Source organism: Aspergillus flavus, chromosome 4 (assembly GCF_009017415.1).
Source record: "Aspergillus flavus chromosome 4, complete sequence".
NCBI lineage: Eukaryota > Fungi > Ascomycota > Eurotiomycetes > Eurotiales > Aspergillaceae > Aspergillus > Aspergillus flavus.
Genome location: NC_092405.1, coordinates 4406739 through 4423355, shown reverse-complemented (window position 1 = coordinate 4423355; position 16617 = coordinate 4406739). Strand labels below are relative to the sequence as shown.

The 16617-nt window shown below is 47.3% G+C and overlaps 6 protein-coding genes and 1 non-coding gene across 7 annotated transcripts; 1 reads left to right on the top strand and 6 right to left on the bottom strand.

Moving 5' to 3' along the window:
* Window positions 1-2559: 2559 nt before the first annotated feature.
* F9C07_10261 (putative gluconate 5-dehydrogenase) lies at window positions 2560-3565 on the top strand (the record flags this gene model as incomplete). The annotated part of the gene is made up of 4 exons (XM_041292458.1): window positions 2560-2840; window positions 2903-3132; window positions 3194-3295; window positions 3369-3565. 4 exons carry the CDS (start codon window positions 2560-2562, stop codon window positions 3563-3565), a joined length of 810 nt encoding a protein of 269 aa, XP_041146883.1.
* A 112-nt stretch (window positions 3566-3677) lies between these two features.
* F9C07_1599895 (aldehyde dehydrogenase) lies at window positions 3678-5665 on the bottom strand. The gene is made up of 4 exons (XM_041292445.2): window positions 5061-5665; window positions 4778-4995; window positions 4428-4720; window positions 3678-4372 (listed from the first exon to the last, which is right to left on the bottom strand). The coding sequence occupies exons 1-4, from the start codon at window positions 5456-5458 to the stop codon at window positions 3791-3793; spliced, it is 1491 nt and encodes a 496-aa protein (XP_041146882.1). The 5' UTR covers window positions 5459-5665; the 3' UTR covers window positions 3678-3790.
* F9C07_1599894 (3-hydroxyanthranilate 3,4-dioxygenase) lies at window positions 5666-6973 on the bottom strand. Its single transcript, XM_041292444.2, has 3 exons — window positions 6372-6973; window positions 6179-6298; window positions 5666-6129 (listed from the first exon to the last, which is right to left on the bottom strand). Exons 1-3 carry the CDS (start codon window positions 6514-6516, stop codon window positions 5873-5875), a joined length of 522 nt encoding a protein of 173 aa, XP_041146881.1. The 5' UTR covers window positions 6517-6973; the 3' UTR covers window positions 5666-5872.
* A 298-nt stretch (window positions 6974-7271) lies between these two features.
* F9C07_2284092 (2-amino-3-carboxymuconate-6-semialdehyde decarboxylase) lies at window positions 7272-8665 on the bottom strand. The gene has a single exon (XM_041286122.2). It carries the CDS (start codon window positions 8587-8589, stop codon window positions 7432-7434), a length of 1158 nt encoding a protein of 385 aa, XP_041146880.1. The 5' UTR covers window positions 8590-8665; the 3' UTR covers window positions 7272-7431.
* A 547-nt stretch (window positions 8666-9212) lies between these two features.
* F9C07_t157 lies at window positions 9213-9284 on the bottom strand. The gene has a single exon. It is a non-coding gene; the product is annotated as a tRNA-Glu (tRNA).
* Window positions 9285-9927: 643 nt separating this feature from the next.
* F9C07_2284091 (glutamate cysteine ligase) lies at window positions 9928-12328 on the bottom strand. Its single transcript, XM_041286121.2, has 6 exons — window positions 12151-12328; window positions 12017-12092; window positions 11889-11954; window positions 11726-11835; window positions 11524-11655; window positions 9928-11473 (listed from the first exon to the last, which is right to left on the bottom strand). The coding sequence occupies exons 1-6, from the start codon at window positions 12159-12161 to the stop codon at window positions 10000-10002; spliced, it is 1869 nt and encodes a 622-aa protein (XP_041146879.1). The 5' UTR covers window positions 12162-12328; the 3' UTR covers window positions 9928-9999.
* Window positions 12329-13042: 714 nt separating this feature from the next.
* F9C07_2160237 (heterokaryon incompatibility protein-domain-containing protein) lies at window positions 13043-16328 on the bottom strand. Its single transcript, XM_041292443.2, has 3 exons — window positions 15755-16328; window positions 14547-15696; window positions 13043-14470 (listed from the first exon to the last, which is right to left on the bottom strand). The coding sequence occupies exons 1-3, from the start codon at window positions 16319-16321 to the stop codon at window positions 13977-13979; spliced, it is 2211 nt and encodes a 736-aa protein (XP_041146878.1). The 5' UTR covers window positions 16322-16328; the 3' UTR covers window positions 13043-13976.
* Between the last annotated feature and the right edge of the window lie 289 nt (window positions 16329-16617).

The following is a 16617-nucleotide window of genomic DNA, read 5'->3' as shown; positions in this document are numbered from 1 at the left end:
AAGTCCGCGGTGGGAGAAAATTCTCACAAGCCCTGGTGGGTCACGGCGTTGAGATTCCGTTCTCTCCACGCGATCCCCTTGGAAGCCAAAGTCAGTCTGGAGTTAACGGTGGCCAATGCCGTGAAGGTATGTCCGAGGAGTAGTTCTCGACCAACAAACAAGGAATCTGGGGAACAGTGATATCACACGATACGGCCTGCTGCATGCATTCCTGCAGTGATCTATCAGCAGAGATATACCCGCAGCAGCAAAGTTTCCTGACATCCAACCCGACCGCGTTTGGGGGCAGCAGGCGACGCATTTAGTCACGGTTTATACAATTTCCCGAAACTTTCCCGAATGCGAGGATCTCATAGGTGCAGATTTCAAGCTCGACAGACCCACCTCTTGCATGCGGCCAGTGGACGGGAGGCCCCGCTTCAGCCAATGGGAATCCTTATCGAAACAAATTAAGTAACAGTTTGGACCCACTTGGAAAAGCTTTGCACCTTTCTTGTTTGCTGATTGGTTCGGGGCCCTTTCCATTACTCAAGGGATTCGGTGGACATCCGTTCCTGCCTGAGGATCTTCGCTCTTCAAGGAATAAAGTATTGTCTTGCTTTCTATAATTGAACTGCTCTTATTGCCTGTCTCCAGAATTCCCCCCATATCTCCCCAGGTGGCAATGCAATTACCATTTGCTATGTTATAATCGATTTCCCTCCCCGCTTATCTATGCCAAGACGCTTGAAGCAGAGAAAAAAATCCTATTGATGGCCTGATTTTATGCTGGCCTGCATTAGTCAGACCGGCACCGAGCGGAAGATTATGATTGTCTAATTTTTTACCTTCTGGATGCAACCGTGTCAGAGGCTTAATTTAGTGTCGATCCCAAGAAAAATCTATTTCTTGGTCAAAACCCTAATTTTCGTGTGCTTTAGGCTTCAGGTCTTAGAGATTTCTCGGATGAATATGTGCTGGACCAGACCAACATCACCCCGCATCTTGAGTAGAGTCCTTATTGGCCATGTGGATTAGACCGACAGTGAGCGAGAAGGAAAGCGATAGAGTAATAGAATTGCCACTCGGTGTAGAAATCGAAACTCGCGTACTTCCGAGGCCGAGACCGTGTGAGGCGACTGCCGGATCGGGCAAGTTTCTCGATTTTCTCGGGCTGGCTTTCTCTACCCCAATTCCGTAGCACTACTCCAACTGTTTTCCGCGGTGCCTGGAAGTGTCTACTTGCCAGTTTATGCTATGGGTGATCTTCTGCTCTTTTCGTATACGGACTTGGCAACTTTTGCACCAAATCGTGGTATGTGTACATGTTGCATGATATCCGCAACACAGACCTACGAAACTGGCCGAGAAGCAACCAGAAGACTACTCCGTATAACCCACTCCGAGTCTATGCGAAGGGAATACTTAATATGCAGGTCGAAGCGTAACAGGCTTCGCGGTGGATATGCGTCATTTTTGAGAGGCATCTGATTGACTGTCCTGCCAAAGACCCGGGCTATTCAGTGTTGGACGGTACACGTTTGCCTTGCAAGTCGGTGGGGATACTGCGACATATATGTCATAATTTTAAGCGACATGGGCCGCTTCGGTCGTGCCGTCGAAGTGCGCGTTAACCGACACTGACGCCCTTGCGTTCTGTCGCTGATCGTATAACAAGTTCGGTCAGTGTGGGGTATTTGGGGTCCCCGCAAGATTGGTCTGTGGCCATGGACAACGTGCGGTCATTTGTCTCAACGTCAGTGCCCGTGGGATGTTGAGTTATGTCTGTTTCGCTCGTATTACTAAGGAGATTTGAATAACCGAGAAATTTGATTTCACCATCCCTGGACTACCCTGCTTCAAAGGCTACAAGAGTCCTTGGTTTTTTCAGCAAGGAGGTCCAAGTTGCTTATATCTCTTTCAAAGTACCACGTGGCCAGATGTCTCTCTCTTTAGAATTCCATGCAACTTTGGCTTGGACAGCGCATACTATGGACTGTAGTTGCACGATATGAAAAGCTACCTGTATCCCAGAGATCCCTGTAGATCTCATGTAACATTTGCATGAATTGCGTATAAATACCAGGCGCTCCATTTGTCCACCTGACCATTTTTTTGGGACCTCCCACCCTCTATGTCACCACTTATGCAGTTATTTATTGCCCAGGCTTTTCGTCACTTCATTGCTCACGAAGTCATCTGAGCTCTTCATATAACAAAGCTTTACCAGGATCTTGCCATCTACCGCAAAACATAGCTTTCCTACTTCGGTGGTTAATTCATCCAAGTCCAAGGCTCAAAGCAAAAGCATGTCAAAGCTTCGCTAGAAAAGTACTAGGAGGTAGTTAATTACACAATCCAGTATGTCGAACCCTATCTATCTCAACACCATATCTAATCTGACTACCCCGCATGGCTCGGATCAAAAGGAAATCTTCTAAGTGGTTGGACATTCCAAATAGTGGCATTTGCATATTCCACAATCCCAATCTCACATTTCTCGTCCGGTATATATACAGATGGTGATCTGCAGTAAAACTTAGTAGACAATTTAACCACTCTATCCCTCCATAACCAAGCATGGCCCGTCTCCTGAACAAAGTAGCTCTGATTACCGGTTCCTCGTCAGGAATGGGAAGGGCGATTGCCCTTCGTTACGCAAAAGAGGGCGCACACATCGTCTGCGCAGATCTATCGCTAACCGCTCGGTCCTTAGTCCCCGAAGAGGCCGAGATAACCACCCACGACGCTATTATCCAAGCAGGCGGACGAGCCATCTATGTCCAAACAGACGTCAGCGAAGCCCAACAATTTGAACGAGCGGTACAAATAGCGGTATCCGAGTTCGGCCGGCTGGATATGTAAGTTCACATTACCTTGATTACCCAAGTACTAGGACGCGAATATCTTGACAGGTGTATAGTTTAGTCAACAACGCCGGAATCGCCACAGATACCCGGAATCCGACTCGAGTCCACGAAACAGACGAACATGCCTGGGACACGATGCTGCGGGTCAACACGACGTCGGTCTTCCTTGGCTGCAAGTATGGGATCGCGCAGATGTTGAAGCAGGAGCCTCATTCTTCCGGGGATAGGGGCTGGGTGATTAACCTAGCGTCGATATGGGGGCTGGTAGGGGGGCTGGGTTCTCGTATGTTTATTCCTTGGGAGTTTGCGTTGGTCTAAGGTTTTGGGCTGACATGGTTTTATAGCGGCTTATTGTGCGTCCAAAGGAGCTGTTGTCAATTTAACTAGGCAGATGGCGCTGGATTATGGCCCTGATCGCATCCATGTGAATGCTATCTGTCCGGGGTGTATGCATTTCTTTCTTTCATTCTTTCTTCTTTGAATGGGTTTGGGTGCAGTCTTGTACTGACAATTCTTTAGTCATATGGACAGCTATGACACGCGATCTTGAGGAGGCTTCACCTCATGCAATAGAATCACTACATCAGAAGCATCCCTTGAAAGGGTTTGGATATCCAGATGATGTTGCCCGGATGGCGGTGGTTCTGGCTAGCGACGATGCCAGCTTGGTGACGGGGGTTGCTTTGCCGGTTGATGGGGGATACACTGCTCAATAGAGGAAGTCTACATCGACAGTGATGCCTTGATAAGGATAATACGCTTCATTAGCACCTTGCATGGTTGATTTTCTCAGAGAAGGCATACATCGAGCTTGGAATTGACATTATTAGTATTGTCCTTTAACAAAACGGAAACTCGTATTGAACATGTTGAGCAACTGAACAGTGCATATTGAGAAACAATAAAAGACTAATATCCACACCGACATCTGAACAGCCCGTCTATACCTGCGGAATATGCAACGTGCGCACAGAGGTAAACACCTCCCTACTATACTCACCCCCCTCTCTCCCTATGCCGGAAGCCTTCATCCCTCCGAACGGCGTCCCCAATTCCCGAACCAGCCAACAATTGACCCACACCAACCCAGCCTCCAGCCTCTCACCGACACGGCGCATGCGCGCCCCATCCTTGGTCAACAAGATACTAGCCAGTCCATACTGACTATTATTCGCCTTCTGAATTGCTTCCTCCTCCGTATCAAAAGGAGTAAGAGTAACAACTGGACCAAAGATCTCGTCCGTCAACAACGGACTCGACTCCGACACCGTCAAAACAGCAGGTTCTATCCAGAACCCTCCTTCCGGGTTTTCCGGTGGTATAGAACCGAGATGAAACACGCTGATGGGGTCTTCCGCAACTAGAGAGAGATACGACCGGATTTTGTTATAATGTGACAAAGAGACTACAGCACCGACTGTGTTGCCTAGTTCGTAATGCTCTTTGACATATGAGACGAAGCGCGATACGAACTCCGACCAGATTCTCCTCTGGATATATATCCGGGAACCACAGAGACAGATCTGGATATTGTTAGTCCTTGACTTTCTGAGGTGGAGGCTTTAGGCTTGGTAGTACCTCTCCTTGATTCTCAAACGCAGCAGCCGCTGCGGTCGCGACGGCCTTGTCCATGTCAACGTCGTCAAACACGAGAGTAGGGTTTTTCCCGCCTAGTTCAAGCGATAGGTGCTTTCCGATGTCGTCGACGGTATCGCGGCGGATTTGTCGGCCTGTGGCTGTGCCCCCGGTAAAAGAGATGCCTTTGATGAGCGGATGGCGAACTAGAGCTGAGCCGGTGGGGTTTCCAGCTCCGTATACCAAGTTTATTACACCGGGAGGGAGTCCGACATCTTGGAATACAGCCGAGAGGACTGGATATCTATCAGGTCGGTCAGGCCTCCTTGCAGTCAAAGGTGTGTATCACATACGGTAGGCTGTCACGCTAGTCAACTCGCTCGGCTTCGCTACAGCCGTACACCCAAAGGCCAGACAGGGCGCGATCTTCCACGTAAGAAGATACAACGGCATGTTCCATGGCGAAATAAGCGCGAAGACACCCTTCGGTGATCGATGTTCATAGGTCAAAACATTGGTATCTGTTAATCGAGCATGGGTTTCTTGGTGCAGGATATAAGTCGCAAAGTATCTGCCCCGTCGCATACGTTAATTCAACAAACACAAGTATGGAAAGCGATTCCGGAATTGTCCCACCGGAAATTAGACACCGCGCGATCAATCTCCACTCTCGCGCGCGTCAAGGTCTTTCCCTGGTCGATGCTTTCCCAGACAGCGAACAATTCCCGCTGTTCTTCAATTCGCGAAGCAATGCGCTGGAGGTATTGTGATCGTTGCGAGGGAGGTGTGGCAGACCACGCAGGAAAGGCTGCGTCGGCGGCTTTGACGGCTTGGTCGATTTGCTCGGGAGTGCTGTTTGGGATGCATGCAAAGTGGAGGCCGGTCTTGGGGTTCATAGAATCAATCCAATCGTGGGGGTGAGGGACGAGGTTGCCATTGACGAGGTTTTGGAGCTTGAAGGGCTGGAAATCGAGCCGCTGGAGATGGCCCTCCGCATCTTCAAGGGTATCGAGTTCCCACAGGTGTGGAGACATGGCAATTGTAACTCTTCGGCGACTTACTTAAGATTAATATAGGTCACATAACACCAGGAAAAGAGAAAAGAGAGAAATTGGGGGACATATCCGGCGACGACGGAATGCAGGCAATGCATCGGATGTTATCCGGTCAAGTGAGTGTGGTCTGATCCTGTCTTCCGGCTGTAAATAATGCCAAGAATCCACTAAGATAAACAATCTCGCTAGAGATAATCCGAAACCTGGAGAACAACCTGAAAGGGGGCATTGGTGTTGCTATTCTAAGAACTATGGAGTTGACGATATTTGCTTAGGGTTGTCTACTGTCCCAAAAGGGTATATGGGATACCCTCAACTCCACCACTCTAACAATTCAGGGACCAAGTAGACCATGTAGATCAACTACCACCACGCTCCATAATAACCAAAGAGCTATTTCGGGTCCGCGATCGCTCCACAGGCCCCACATCGCCGACTCTCCTCATCAATCTGCCATCTCTCAATCAATGGCTTCAATTGCGTATCCAGATCAGCACAGTGAAAAATTTCTTCGCGTATAATTGTTGGTTTTTTATGCTTTCCCTTGCTGCAGTACCACCGTAGACGGTCTAAAGAATCTTCTGGTCGCTTGCGTTCCATAACTAGTCCGATCGTGTCTCTGAATCGGACTGGGTTATGCGGCGTGTTTCCTGTTACATTAGCATAAGGCCGTTTTGCGATGGTGCTATCCACACGAACCGGGAAGTAAGAACATCTCGCCCTCTTTAATAGATATATCGCGAAAGGTTATATTATTCTCAACGATACGCAGTAGCATGTCGCCTTTGACTTGGTAGAACCATTCTTCGGTTTGGTTGACTACCAATATGAAAAACCAGTTAATATTTCTAGAGCGTATGTTTTGAAGCAAAGTTATCAAAGGGACTGATACCATGATAGTCATTCCGAGAATTAGGTCCCCCAACAACCATCAGAGTAAAGTCCTCGCCAGAGTAGAGACAGTAATTGTTGACCGGTGGATGGAGTTTGTCCTCATTCTCCGCTACCCACGATGCAAAAGAGAATGGAGGAATCATTTTGGTGGATTCAAATAATATGAGGTGGAAAGAATACTACTGTCTACCACCAAGAAGATATACACGATAACGTAACTTTATAAGTTCACTGCGCTTGACAATGGGACCGCCGGGCTATAGGGCTCTGTCCCTTTGGGTCTGAAACTTAGACATTATAGGTGCGCCTGACATATTCTACAGACACACACATCTTACTTCCTTCTTGTAACTCAAAAACATCTTGGAGAAGCGTCTGTTTCCCCTCACTACAGTTAGGGCTCATCACCCGAGGAAGCGGAAGTAGATCCGACGGATACGGATGGCGGATGTTAATCCGCTCGAAGCGATACTATTAGCTTCAGTAGTGCTGATAGTGCGTAAAATACACGTAAGCTAATGCCTCTGTGTTAATCATGTACATAGTTGAACAGTCTGAAATCGTGCTCTTTCTACTACGAACTTTCGACCGATACTTGGGCGGGTTGATTAGATTCGGTAAGGCTATTCCACGTATTCTGTGGAAACAATAGGTCAACAAGTTGGGCTTCGATGTGGGATGGAAGTTTCTGCATAGAGCTCTACATAGCTGCCTGTGTGAAATTACCTTCAGTCCTGTCTGGTATGCACGTATGAAAGCCTGAGGAAAGCTTTGACACAGCCCTACTCATCCTTGGAATTCGAAGTTCGTTAAACCGGTCGTCTCTCACAGAAATTGACTAATGTAGAATTAGATTCTTATGATTCAACTAGAGAATATATGAGTGAGGAAGTTGTTCATACACAAAGCGTATCAAACTCGTGGCATTTTACTAGTATATTGCTCATTACGCCTAAAACACTAAGACTATTCTTGGTCATAAATCATGTCTCCATAATATTTACCAGAAAGCAAAACGAAAAAAAAGTAGAAGGAGAATGAGGAAAGAAAGACAGAGACTAAGACAAGTAGTGCTTGGAGCCATGCCTCTTCTCAGAAGCCCTCAATCGCATTTCCACTAAATCTCTCCATTTCTCATCGGCATCCAGATTGAGAAATCGCAGAGCATTACCAGCCAACATATCCGCCCTTTGCTTCCACGACAGGAATTTCTCCAAGCGCTTATCCCGTGCAATCATTCTACCAGCTTCGGGAACTTCACCCAACGGAAACGGATAATCGCTACCCATAACGATCCGATGTGCACCGACCTTCTTCACCAAAAACTCGAGAAGATCAACATCATGAGTAAGACTGTCAATCCAGATATTATCACGCACTGTTGCGTGCTCCATCGGAGTGACACCGCCTGCATCAGTAGCTACAAGATCCGGCCGACAGTCATATCCATGCTGAATACGCCCCAGCAACGCAGGGAAAGAACCGCCCGCATGAGCAAAGCAAAGCCGAAGCCGGGGAAATCGTAACAGCGTCCCCGAGCAAATAAGGAGATGCAAAGCAAGCGCCGTCTCGCTGGGCATGCCGACCAGCCACGAACTCCAGTACTTAGACCAGAGTTTCGGGTTCTCTTTTGGCCAGGTATAACCCAGCGGGTGGATGAAGATGGGCATTTCGAGCTCCTCGCATGCCTGCCAGAACGGGTCTAACTGTGGGTCATCTAGCGTCATTCCGTCGATCGTAGTGCCGATTTCCACGCCATGTAGGTGGAGCTCGTTCTTCGCTCGATGCAGCTCTGCTATCGCTGCTGGGACATCCTGCAGTGGTACTGTTGCTAGGCCTAGAAAACGGGCGGGATGTTGTGCGCAGAGAGCAGCGATGTGGTTGTTCAAGTGCCTGGCTAGGATTGTGACCGGCTCCGCAGGCTGATCGTAAAAGAAGAGAATAGGGATCGTGCTGAGTACTTGGATGTCGGTTCCTGCTGCGTCCATCTCTGCCAGACGTGTGTTGACATCGTAGCAGTTCCTGTTGACGGTGCGGAAAAAGTGATCGCCTACGTACATGTCGGTATCTTCTGGGTTCTTGGTGTTTGGACGGAGAGATAACCATGGGGAATCTGTGGAGTTTGAGGGATATGATGAGAGATCTGGTAGAGAGGGTGGCATAATATGCGTATGAAGGTCGATACGCAGAAGATGATGGTAGTCGTCGCAATACATAATGATTTTTTCCCACTTATTTTGGAGCACTAAATATACTATTGAAGGAGATGAGGAGGATCTTATTACGTTTTCTATATAGAAGTCTATCGTTGCATCCGTCTTGGTGTTCGTCCGGATGCTTCCCGGAATCCTTCCGGGTGCTGTTGCTAATGAATTCTCGTGACCATACGGCTTATCAACATAGAGATGAGTGTCTATAGTCCTCTAGTTAGTATCGGTAGAGGCTCTACCGAGGTGCTTATATGGCACCTACGAAGTATACTCACGCGGAGGAAATGGAAACAGCCTAGAACACGGTTCATCCATGTCTATTAGTATGTGAGCCACACCCGTTCCCTTGGATACGTCCCAGGGTGACAAATGATAGCAAAAATGCTTATATAGATGTCAAACTATGAGTATATGGCACAGAAAGAGGAAACGCTAAATTGATGTCCAATGACTGAGGTGCTGTGCATTCAGGCTAGGGCGCGTCTCGATTTTATTGGCTAGGAGTTGACCGCACTAAAGAATGAATTGAACAAAGATAACTACGAGACACAAAAGAAATCCAACAGAGAGAGACAAGGAAGAACAAGGAGAAGAAACGAAGAACGGGGAAACGAAAAAGAAAAAGATAATTCCGATGCGGGGAATCGAACCCCGAGCTGCTGTGTGAGAGACAGCGATGTTAACCATTACACCACATCGGATGCTTGTTGGAATTATGCCTATACTTTTTGCTCTATAAGCATACAAACATTTAATCAGCAACTTGTGTCCTGCCTATCAAATTCTCTCGGTAACATGGGATATGGCGAATGGCTGGCAGGACAGAAGTATATGGACGTTATGGAGAAACCTTTAGGAAGTCGATCTTTGCGCATAATTCACGAGAAAATAAAAAATTCTTGGCCCTGGTGGCGTCTAGCACTGAGGTCATACTCGCATATATATATTGGCGAATTTTTGATACTTTGCCAGCCGCTTAACTCACCCTCAATTGTTTGTTTCTTAGGTCCTTTACCTTTGGAATTTACACGTAGTCTTGAGAATGTTTGTATTAGACTGTCTATATGAAGGCCCCCAACTTCCACTCGTCAGGTGCCTGATAAACAAATCAATCGTTTTCTACATATCTGCTCCACATGTGCACAAGATGAGATGTAGAAAATCCGAGCGAGCGAGAAATGCGACAAATCAATTTCTTCTGGCTTCACTAAAGAGATCAAGTGAGGAAATCCTGCATCACCAAATGCCCTGTGCAAATACGAACGTCTTACAGAGAAGGCAGTGGGCCCTTGATCTAAACACATAACACATGAGGGAAAAAGAGAAACCGTTCTATGAAGATGTGTATCTGATGCTACTTCTTAACATGACTTTTTTTTAAGCTTAAATGCTATTTGCTAATACATCTAACCAGACTCAATCAGCTTCATTCATATTCACAACTTCTCTCAGCATATCATAGCAGATCCTTTCGCTCACAACGCTATCATGTTGATAGTCTTCATGCTTAGCAACAAAGTCTCTCATCCACCTGGCAGGAGTTGGCAGACTACCACTCGCCCGACAACTGATGAGATTGAGATATTGCATCAGCTTGGCTTCTTCATTGGGAAGCAAATCCCGTTCCAACAGATATGATCGAACGATGGGGACTAGTCCAGGGAATCGAGCCGGTGACATCGAGTGCTCGCCGTTGATGATCTCATCAATGGTCATTAGAGCATATACGTCTTCCTTTTGTGACTGAGCGCAGCCGTGTTGAGGATTGCATTGAATAGAATCCAGCCCATCTGGAGCCCAGTCCCGTCCCCGAAACCAAATGCGTTCCTTAGTCACGGCATCAAGCTTTTGTGCTCGTTGCATGGACTCCGTCACTAAATCGATGGGGATATAGAAGTTCAACCGGTACGCCAATATGGCCCTGGACAACAATAACATGAACACCGCGAATGCTGCGTTTTCCGAATCCTTGGGTTGAACTTCCATGGGGCGGAACTCAACCCGCCATCCAGACCCTGTGCTAGCTTCCGGCATTTTCAGGTGAACATGCCTCCACACTCCATGTTGAAACTTCTCGAATATATGAGTGGTGTCCGGGCTGCTCAGTTCGATTGCATCTTGATTTAGCCACAGCGGATCGTGCCATAGAAGGTTGGAAAAGTACGAAGCTATGGTTTCGTCCATTCCCCCATCGAGAAGCTGTCGTCTTGCTGATTCGTCCACCTGAACTTGCCCACAGGCATTTGCTATACCCGCTGGTCGTTCATGAGAGAGGTACACCCGGTTGGAAGACCAGCGCATTAGTGGACTTGAGCAACATTGCTTAGGAGTCCCCAGGAATTTGCACTCTTCCTCTTGAGTACGGATATCAAAACTGGCAGCTAGGTAGTCCCATCGCGAATCTGTATTAGCCAGATAACCTTTATAGATAGGGGATGCTGCAGTTAAAGCTAGCATTATAGGACCTAGAACGACTAATTGGTCGTGTAGCCATCTCACGTCAGGTTCATTTGCAGCTTGAACTGTGATCTGGAGTGCGCAGCATGCTACACCAAACGCCTGCCCTTCGAGATAGACATTATCTTTCCTCAACAATGCTCCTTCGGCTAAGCAGTCTTCATCTATAAAAGGTCGCGGCGTGTTCCGATCCCTATATATTGGGGCATGGAGGCGGAATGGACGTTGTCGTCGACTAAGGACTTGTTGGTTTGTATAGACATACCGAAGCCCCGGAGCCTCCACTTGAGGTGGTATCATTCTGTGATGAACGTCTCTCTGCGAGGTGTGATAGTGGGGGGTCGTGAATTGGCCTTTGGTACCCAAGCGCGGAAAGTGAGCAATGGTCAGGGGATATTGTGTAGGCCCCAAAAGATCTTTGATTAATGCTCGTCTGTAATGGTTAGACCGTTGGGGTAGCTAACGCTCAGCCTGCCTACTTACCTCCGTTTCATGTTCCTCTCGACATTGAGGAGATCCCGTGTTTCGTCGGTGTATGGCTTCGAAGGGGTTGACTCGACCGAAAAGTTCGTCCATTCTGGCTGCAGATCCATGTACTCGTCTTTGAGAGTTTCCCTAAATTCCGTGTCAATTGAAAGGTCCGTTGACGTTACCGAGCCCCAGTCAAGAACAAATCTTCACTTACCCTAACTTGCTGGAAACCTGATCATTCCACCGACTTAAGACGTTCTCTTGATCCAGTACGGCCGTTGCACGAGATTGCGAAGGGTCGAATTGTACCATTACATACTCCAACTACATGAGATGGTCAGATAAAAGACCGCGTACTTCTTCCAGCTAAAACGTACCTCGTCACCCCATAGGGCCCTCGGGTCATTAATGTCTTTTCCCCGTCTCCATACGTTCAGGATTTGCTTAGAGCAGTATGTGTTAGCATCGATAGATCTGGAATAATAGAAATGGAGTGTAGTAGTACCTCGGCAGCCCATTTTCGCGCCTGAGGGCCAATCTTCTGAAGTTCATCCGGTGACAAGGGCGGTCTTCCGACCCATCTATAGCTTGTTAGAGCTCCCCTCTTGGAATTATGTGTCGAGGTAATTTTCAACGTACGCACGACCCATTATGGTTCAAATGTAACGAGAGGTATAAACGATAGGTTGATCAAGGCGAATTGGATCATAGTCAGGGATACATAGTATTGGGTGCGCATAACGGCGGCGACCAACAGAATTTTAATTGTAGCAACACGAAGAGCTGAAACGAGGAGTTAATACTTTTTTCACAGTACATTGCGTCAAGAGTATACAAATATGGAATTTTGCTAGGCCGCAAACAGCAGGTATATGTACTCCGGAGTAGGGTTACACTCTTTCCAAACCGTGGATGAGTCCCGTTTGGTTCGAAATGATACGTTGGCTGATGTACCACCCATGACAATTTTACCTTCCACCACTCTTAGCTGTCAACTGTGCTTAATTAATACCATGGCTTTTTTTTGACGGGATCATACAGCCGCTGTCATGAGCTTTTGTAGTAGAGATTGACCCACTTGGAGATTAAGGCCTTCTGCACTTCTATGCGACAGTATACAATGGTGATGTCACCATTAACATACGCAGCCTTGGCGATTGTATACGGGGCACGAAAAATGGCGTGCTTGTGAGTCCTGAAGGTGCTCAATTGTTGTTTACTTGACTTGCATGATTGAGTGGGTCGACTATTGTTGTGAACTTCCATAGAGTATGAACACGCAGATCAAACGTAGGATTGCATTGGACAGTAGATCCGCTGCGCTTATAGCGCTCTTGGTCATACCTATATTTCCAAGAGTCCTATGTTGGTCCAGCAGCAGAATACATCCTAAGTGCGTTGAGGGCCACGGCCACGATGTACTCGTAAGCCTAGACTACAAGTCTTTGATAGCTAGGCTTGCTGCTGGCGAAGGGGAAACATAAGATTTGGTCTTTTCTACTACAGAAGAGTGTATGACATGGCTCAAGAAGGCTAGTATAAAATTTATATAGAGGTTTAGTACTGTGGTCAAGCTGATAGACTTGAACCATTTCAACTGCTAAAAAGTACAAGAGACGTCCCAGTCTCAAGTAGATTGGACGACTGGTAAATTATCATACATACATTAGATTTAATGCCCACCGTCCACAATGGGAGAAGCTTCATAGGTCGTATCCAGGTATAACAAAAGTCTATCCCTCCCTTTCCGTTCTCAACCACACCTAATTCGCAGCTCCCGCTTCAAGAGTGAAATGATTGAACTAATATTAGGTGAGCTCCGTTTCACAAATAATAAAAGCTTGATGCTTGCACACTCACGTATGGCCAAGACAACCTTGGTATTCCCCTAGTAACAAACAAGACTCTTGTAGAATACACCCTGCGGTTCTGCTGGACACGTATCGCGAGTTCACTGTCATCGACGAAAACCCGAAAAGTATTTGGCCCCCTTTCTACTATCGAGTGAAACTTCACTATACAAGACTTCCGCAGATAGCTTGTCAGTCTGACAGCATTGTTTTTAATGTGCCATTGCACCCATTTCTTGTTTGGACGTGTCCACTTGGGAGGCACTCGAAAGCGAAACACGTAGAACTCGCTGCAACCGGTTCCGCTTGGCGCATACAAGGGAAGAATATTGAATATAGTCGGTGGGACTTGTTCACCTATTGCTGCAATAGCGTGCTCATGATCCGGAAAGTGAAGATAAATACCTTCTTGGGGCAATCTTGCCGTTGAAGATATTCTCAAACATTTGTTTGTGTACATGGCTTTAGCCCAGCCAAATATTTCCTCCAAAACCTCGACAGTAAGGCGCATGCACCATCCGCCCACGTCACATGAGTCGATGCTACGTGGAATTTTACGCAATCAGTCTTCAAACGCAGGGTAGAATGGAAGAAAGGCATAATGGGGGCAGGGGCTCACTGAATGCCGACGGCGGTGGCATCTCCATTACGAGACAAGAATACAGGCGATCCGCTCATCCCTGGCATTGTTATGGCGTTGTATGTCATGCGGTCATCCTGACAACTAAGGCACAGCCCTGTGCTTCTTGAAAGCGTGTCCTGTTTCAAATAACCGCAAACCCCCAGGCCGTCGCCTTCCAGATTGGCCTGACCCAATTCTAGGGAAAAACCATAACCACCAAGATAAGATTCGGCCTCCTTATCAAACAGAATTGCTCCATAGCCTGAATACACGCCCGTATCGCTCGCAGATCTCGGGTCGAACGCGGAGAGAAATACCTCTTTATGCCCAATGTCTCTCAACTTATTCCGACCATGTTCGTTGTAAATTTCTAAATCCTGTGATAAACGACCTTGTTCATCGGCGAGATTACGCCTGGCAGTGAGTAAGACAGCTCTCTCAACACCAGGGATATTGATCCTGAATGCAGTTCCGTAACGGATAACTCCTGAAATAACCAGTCACCAACCGGGCCGAAGGCAGTCGTTTCGGGAAATATCTCTGCGTTGGGGGTTAAAACGAACCTTTTTGCTTGAACTTGAGTCTCAAAGTCCAGTCATTGAGCGAGCTGAGTTCGGAAAGTCTTAACCCACGTAACTCTTCAGGCACCATATTCGGCTCCTCGTCATTCAATAACCCTAATTTCTTGTGTATCAATGCGAGCTTATCCATGCACACCAGCGTTCGCGGATCCTCTGCCCCAATGGTTTCCTCATACCCTGACAGGACTTGTTGAAGTTTGTTTTCTGCAAGTCGATACTCCTCTGCTTCGTCCAATATTAGACCAGTGCACCACAATTCATGCAATTCACTTGAACAGGCCGCACACTGGTTGCCCCAGTGCCAAGGTAAGCTGTAATCCACGGGCCTCTGGGCATCGTCCAGATTCGACAGCTTCCCATAGGCATCCTGCCAATCCCAGGAAAGAAAAAAGACCAATGAAGTGTCGGACACCGGCTGCTTAAGTTCCAGAGATGGCGCAATCAGTATTATGGAAAAGTGATCATGGCATAGACGAATTATTGTAGGCTTCGCCGCTCCACGTAGCTGACAAATTAAGTCGCCCACCTGAACGGGCTTTGCTATAGCTGGTAGGCGCCACTGTGTTTCGGGTCCAAAACTTCCATCTATATCTCTTGTAGCCAAACCCACATCCTGTCCATCCTCATGCTGACTACTTGTCACTGACAGCACCTTGCCGAGAATATAGCCCGAGCCACTTATTAAAACTCGTTCAGATGCATCACAAGTTCTGATTGCCACATCACCCCCAAGCAGATATCGAATGAGCCGCTCAAAAAGCCGTGCCCATGGTGTGCTATAGTCAGGCAGTAGATCAGTCGGGATCGAGGCGTCAGAGGACATGCCTATCAAGGCAAACAGCTTATCATGTTGCTTGGTAGCTTTACGGGTGTGGTACATGTCAAGTAGTTCGCCGAGAGGGCGTATATTCAATGAGAATTCGTTGGATGTCCTCTCTACCACTTTTGGCCGAAATAATGATTCGCTCATGAGGAATATCACAGGGCGGACCACGGTATGTAAATCAGGGAAATCTTTATAAAGGTATTCGAATGATTTAGATGTAAGACCCGTGCAGAAAACATGACCGTCCATCTCTGTATCTCCACCCTTTATTAAGATCTGTCGTGCGGAGGCAACCTCCTGAAGGACCTGTATTATAATTATCAGAAACAGGAAACTCTAGTTTGGTGGGTGGGTCATAGAATACCCATATGCGTTCAAACCATGGTCGCCGGAGCAAACAGAATACTGCCTCCCTGGTAAGTTTGTCGTCCACGCCATGCGGTCTCTGAGCAGCGATCCGTATTGCCTCAAGTGCTTCATTACTATGATTCTCCATATGCCCGAGCCAAACAATCACCCGACTGGCTTTACTGTATATCTCAGCCATGCGTCGAACCTGTTCTCCCTTCTCATTGAGATCCTCCTGATTTATGCAAACCGCATCAACCCAGATGATTCGCTCAATGTATTGGTCACGAAAATACAGCAGAGCTGTGTGGAGATTTTTTGTAACGGGGAAATCATAATTTCCTAATGAGATTAATCGACTGTTATTTAAGTCACCCCAGACATAGGACAAAGCCTCGTACAGGTGCGTTTTGGCTGCTAACAGCCCTAGAGGATAATTGAACAGATGACCCTGTAGACGCGAATCGCTCTTCTCGCTAGGCAGGAGACGCAGTAGCCGGATACATCCCTGGGGTAACGGAGAGTAGCGGTAGCGATTTACAGGGCAGTTGATATTGCCTTCGTAACTCTCTGCTTGCCCCATGGTGTTTGTGTCCACTCAACCATGAAAGCCTTTTACTCTTGCAGTGATTGGCATAGATAATCATTCGAAATCACAAAGGGAGTTCGCCATTTTTTCGACCCCGAGGAGCAAGCAGCTGAGCAAAGGCTGCTGGGCTGTGTTAGCCTTTAGGACTCGCCGGAATTTAAGTTTCGGCCTCGTCCATGCAGCTAGCCACCACCCATTGAAGGTATTGGTGTGGGTCCATAGACATATAAAAAGCAATCTGACTGGTGTTCTTGTAAACTTAGAGATACGCGCTAGTGATATCGAGGGGC

Excerpts from the sequence above, each read along its gene's own strand:
- F9C07_2284091 (XM_041286121.2), bottom strand. Across the intron at positions 11,836-11,888 it reads GGGCCCTATGGGGTGACGAG|TTGGAGTATGTAATGGTACA; the intron begins GTACGTTTTAGC and ends CATCTCATGTAG. Across the intron at positions 11,474-11,523 it reads GAGAGGAACATGAAACGGAG|ACGAGCATTAATCAAAGATC; the intron begins GTAAGTAGGCAG and ends TAACCATTACAG.
- F9C07_2284092 (XM_041286122.2), bottom strand. The coding sequence starts at position 8,589 with ATGTATTGCGACGACTACCATCATCTTCTGCGTATCGACCTTCATACG.
- F9C07_1599894 (XM_041292444.2), bottom strand. The coding sequence starts at position 6,516 with ATGATTCCTCCATTCTCTTTTGCATCGTGGGTAGCGGAGAATGAGGAC. Across the intron at positions 6,299-6,371 it reads TTCTCGGAATGACTATCATG|TCAACCAAACCGAAGAATGG; the intron begins GTATCAGTCCCT and ends TCATATTGGTAG. Across the intron at positions 6,130-6,178 it reads CGAGATGTTCTTACTTCCCG|GAAACACGCCGCATAACCCA; the intron begins GTTCGTGTGGAT and ends CTAATGTAACAG.
- F9C07_2160237 (XM_041292443.2), bottom strand. The coding sequence starts at position 16,321 with ATGGGGCAAGCAGAGAGTTACGAAGGCAATATCAACTGCCCTGTAAAT. Across the intron at positions 15,697-15,754 it reads CATGGTTTGAACGCATATGG|GTCCTTCAGGAGGTTGCCTC; the intron begins GTATTCTATGAC and ends ATTATAATACAG. Across the intron at positions 14,471-14,546 it reads ACTCAAGTTCAAGCAAAAAG|GAGTTATCCGTTACGGAACT; the intron begins GTTCGTTTTAAC and ends TGGTTATTTCAG.
- F9C07_1599895 (XM_041292445.2), bottom strand. The coding sequence starts at position 5,458 with ATGTCTCCACACCTGTGGGAACTCGATACCCTTGAAGATGCGGAGGGC. Across the intron at positions 4,996-5,060 it reads CGCGCGGTGTCTAATTTCCG|ATACTTTGCGACTTATATCC; the intron begins GTGGGACAATTC and ends GCGACGGGGCAG. Across the intron at positions 4,721-4,777 it reads GACTAGCGTGACAGCCTACC|TCCTCTCGGCTGTATTCCAA; the intron begins GTATGTGATACA and ends ATAGATATCCAG.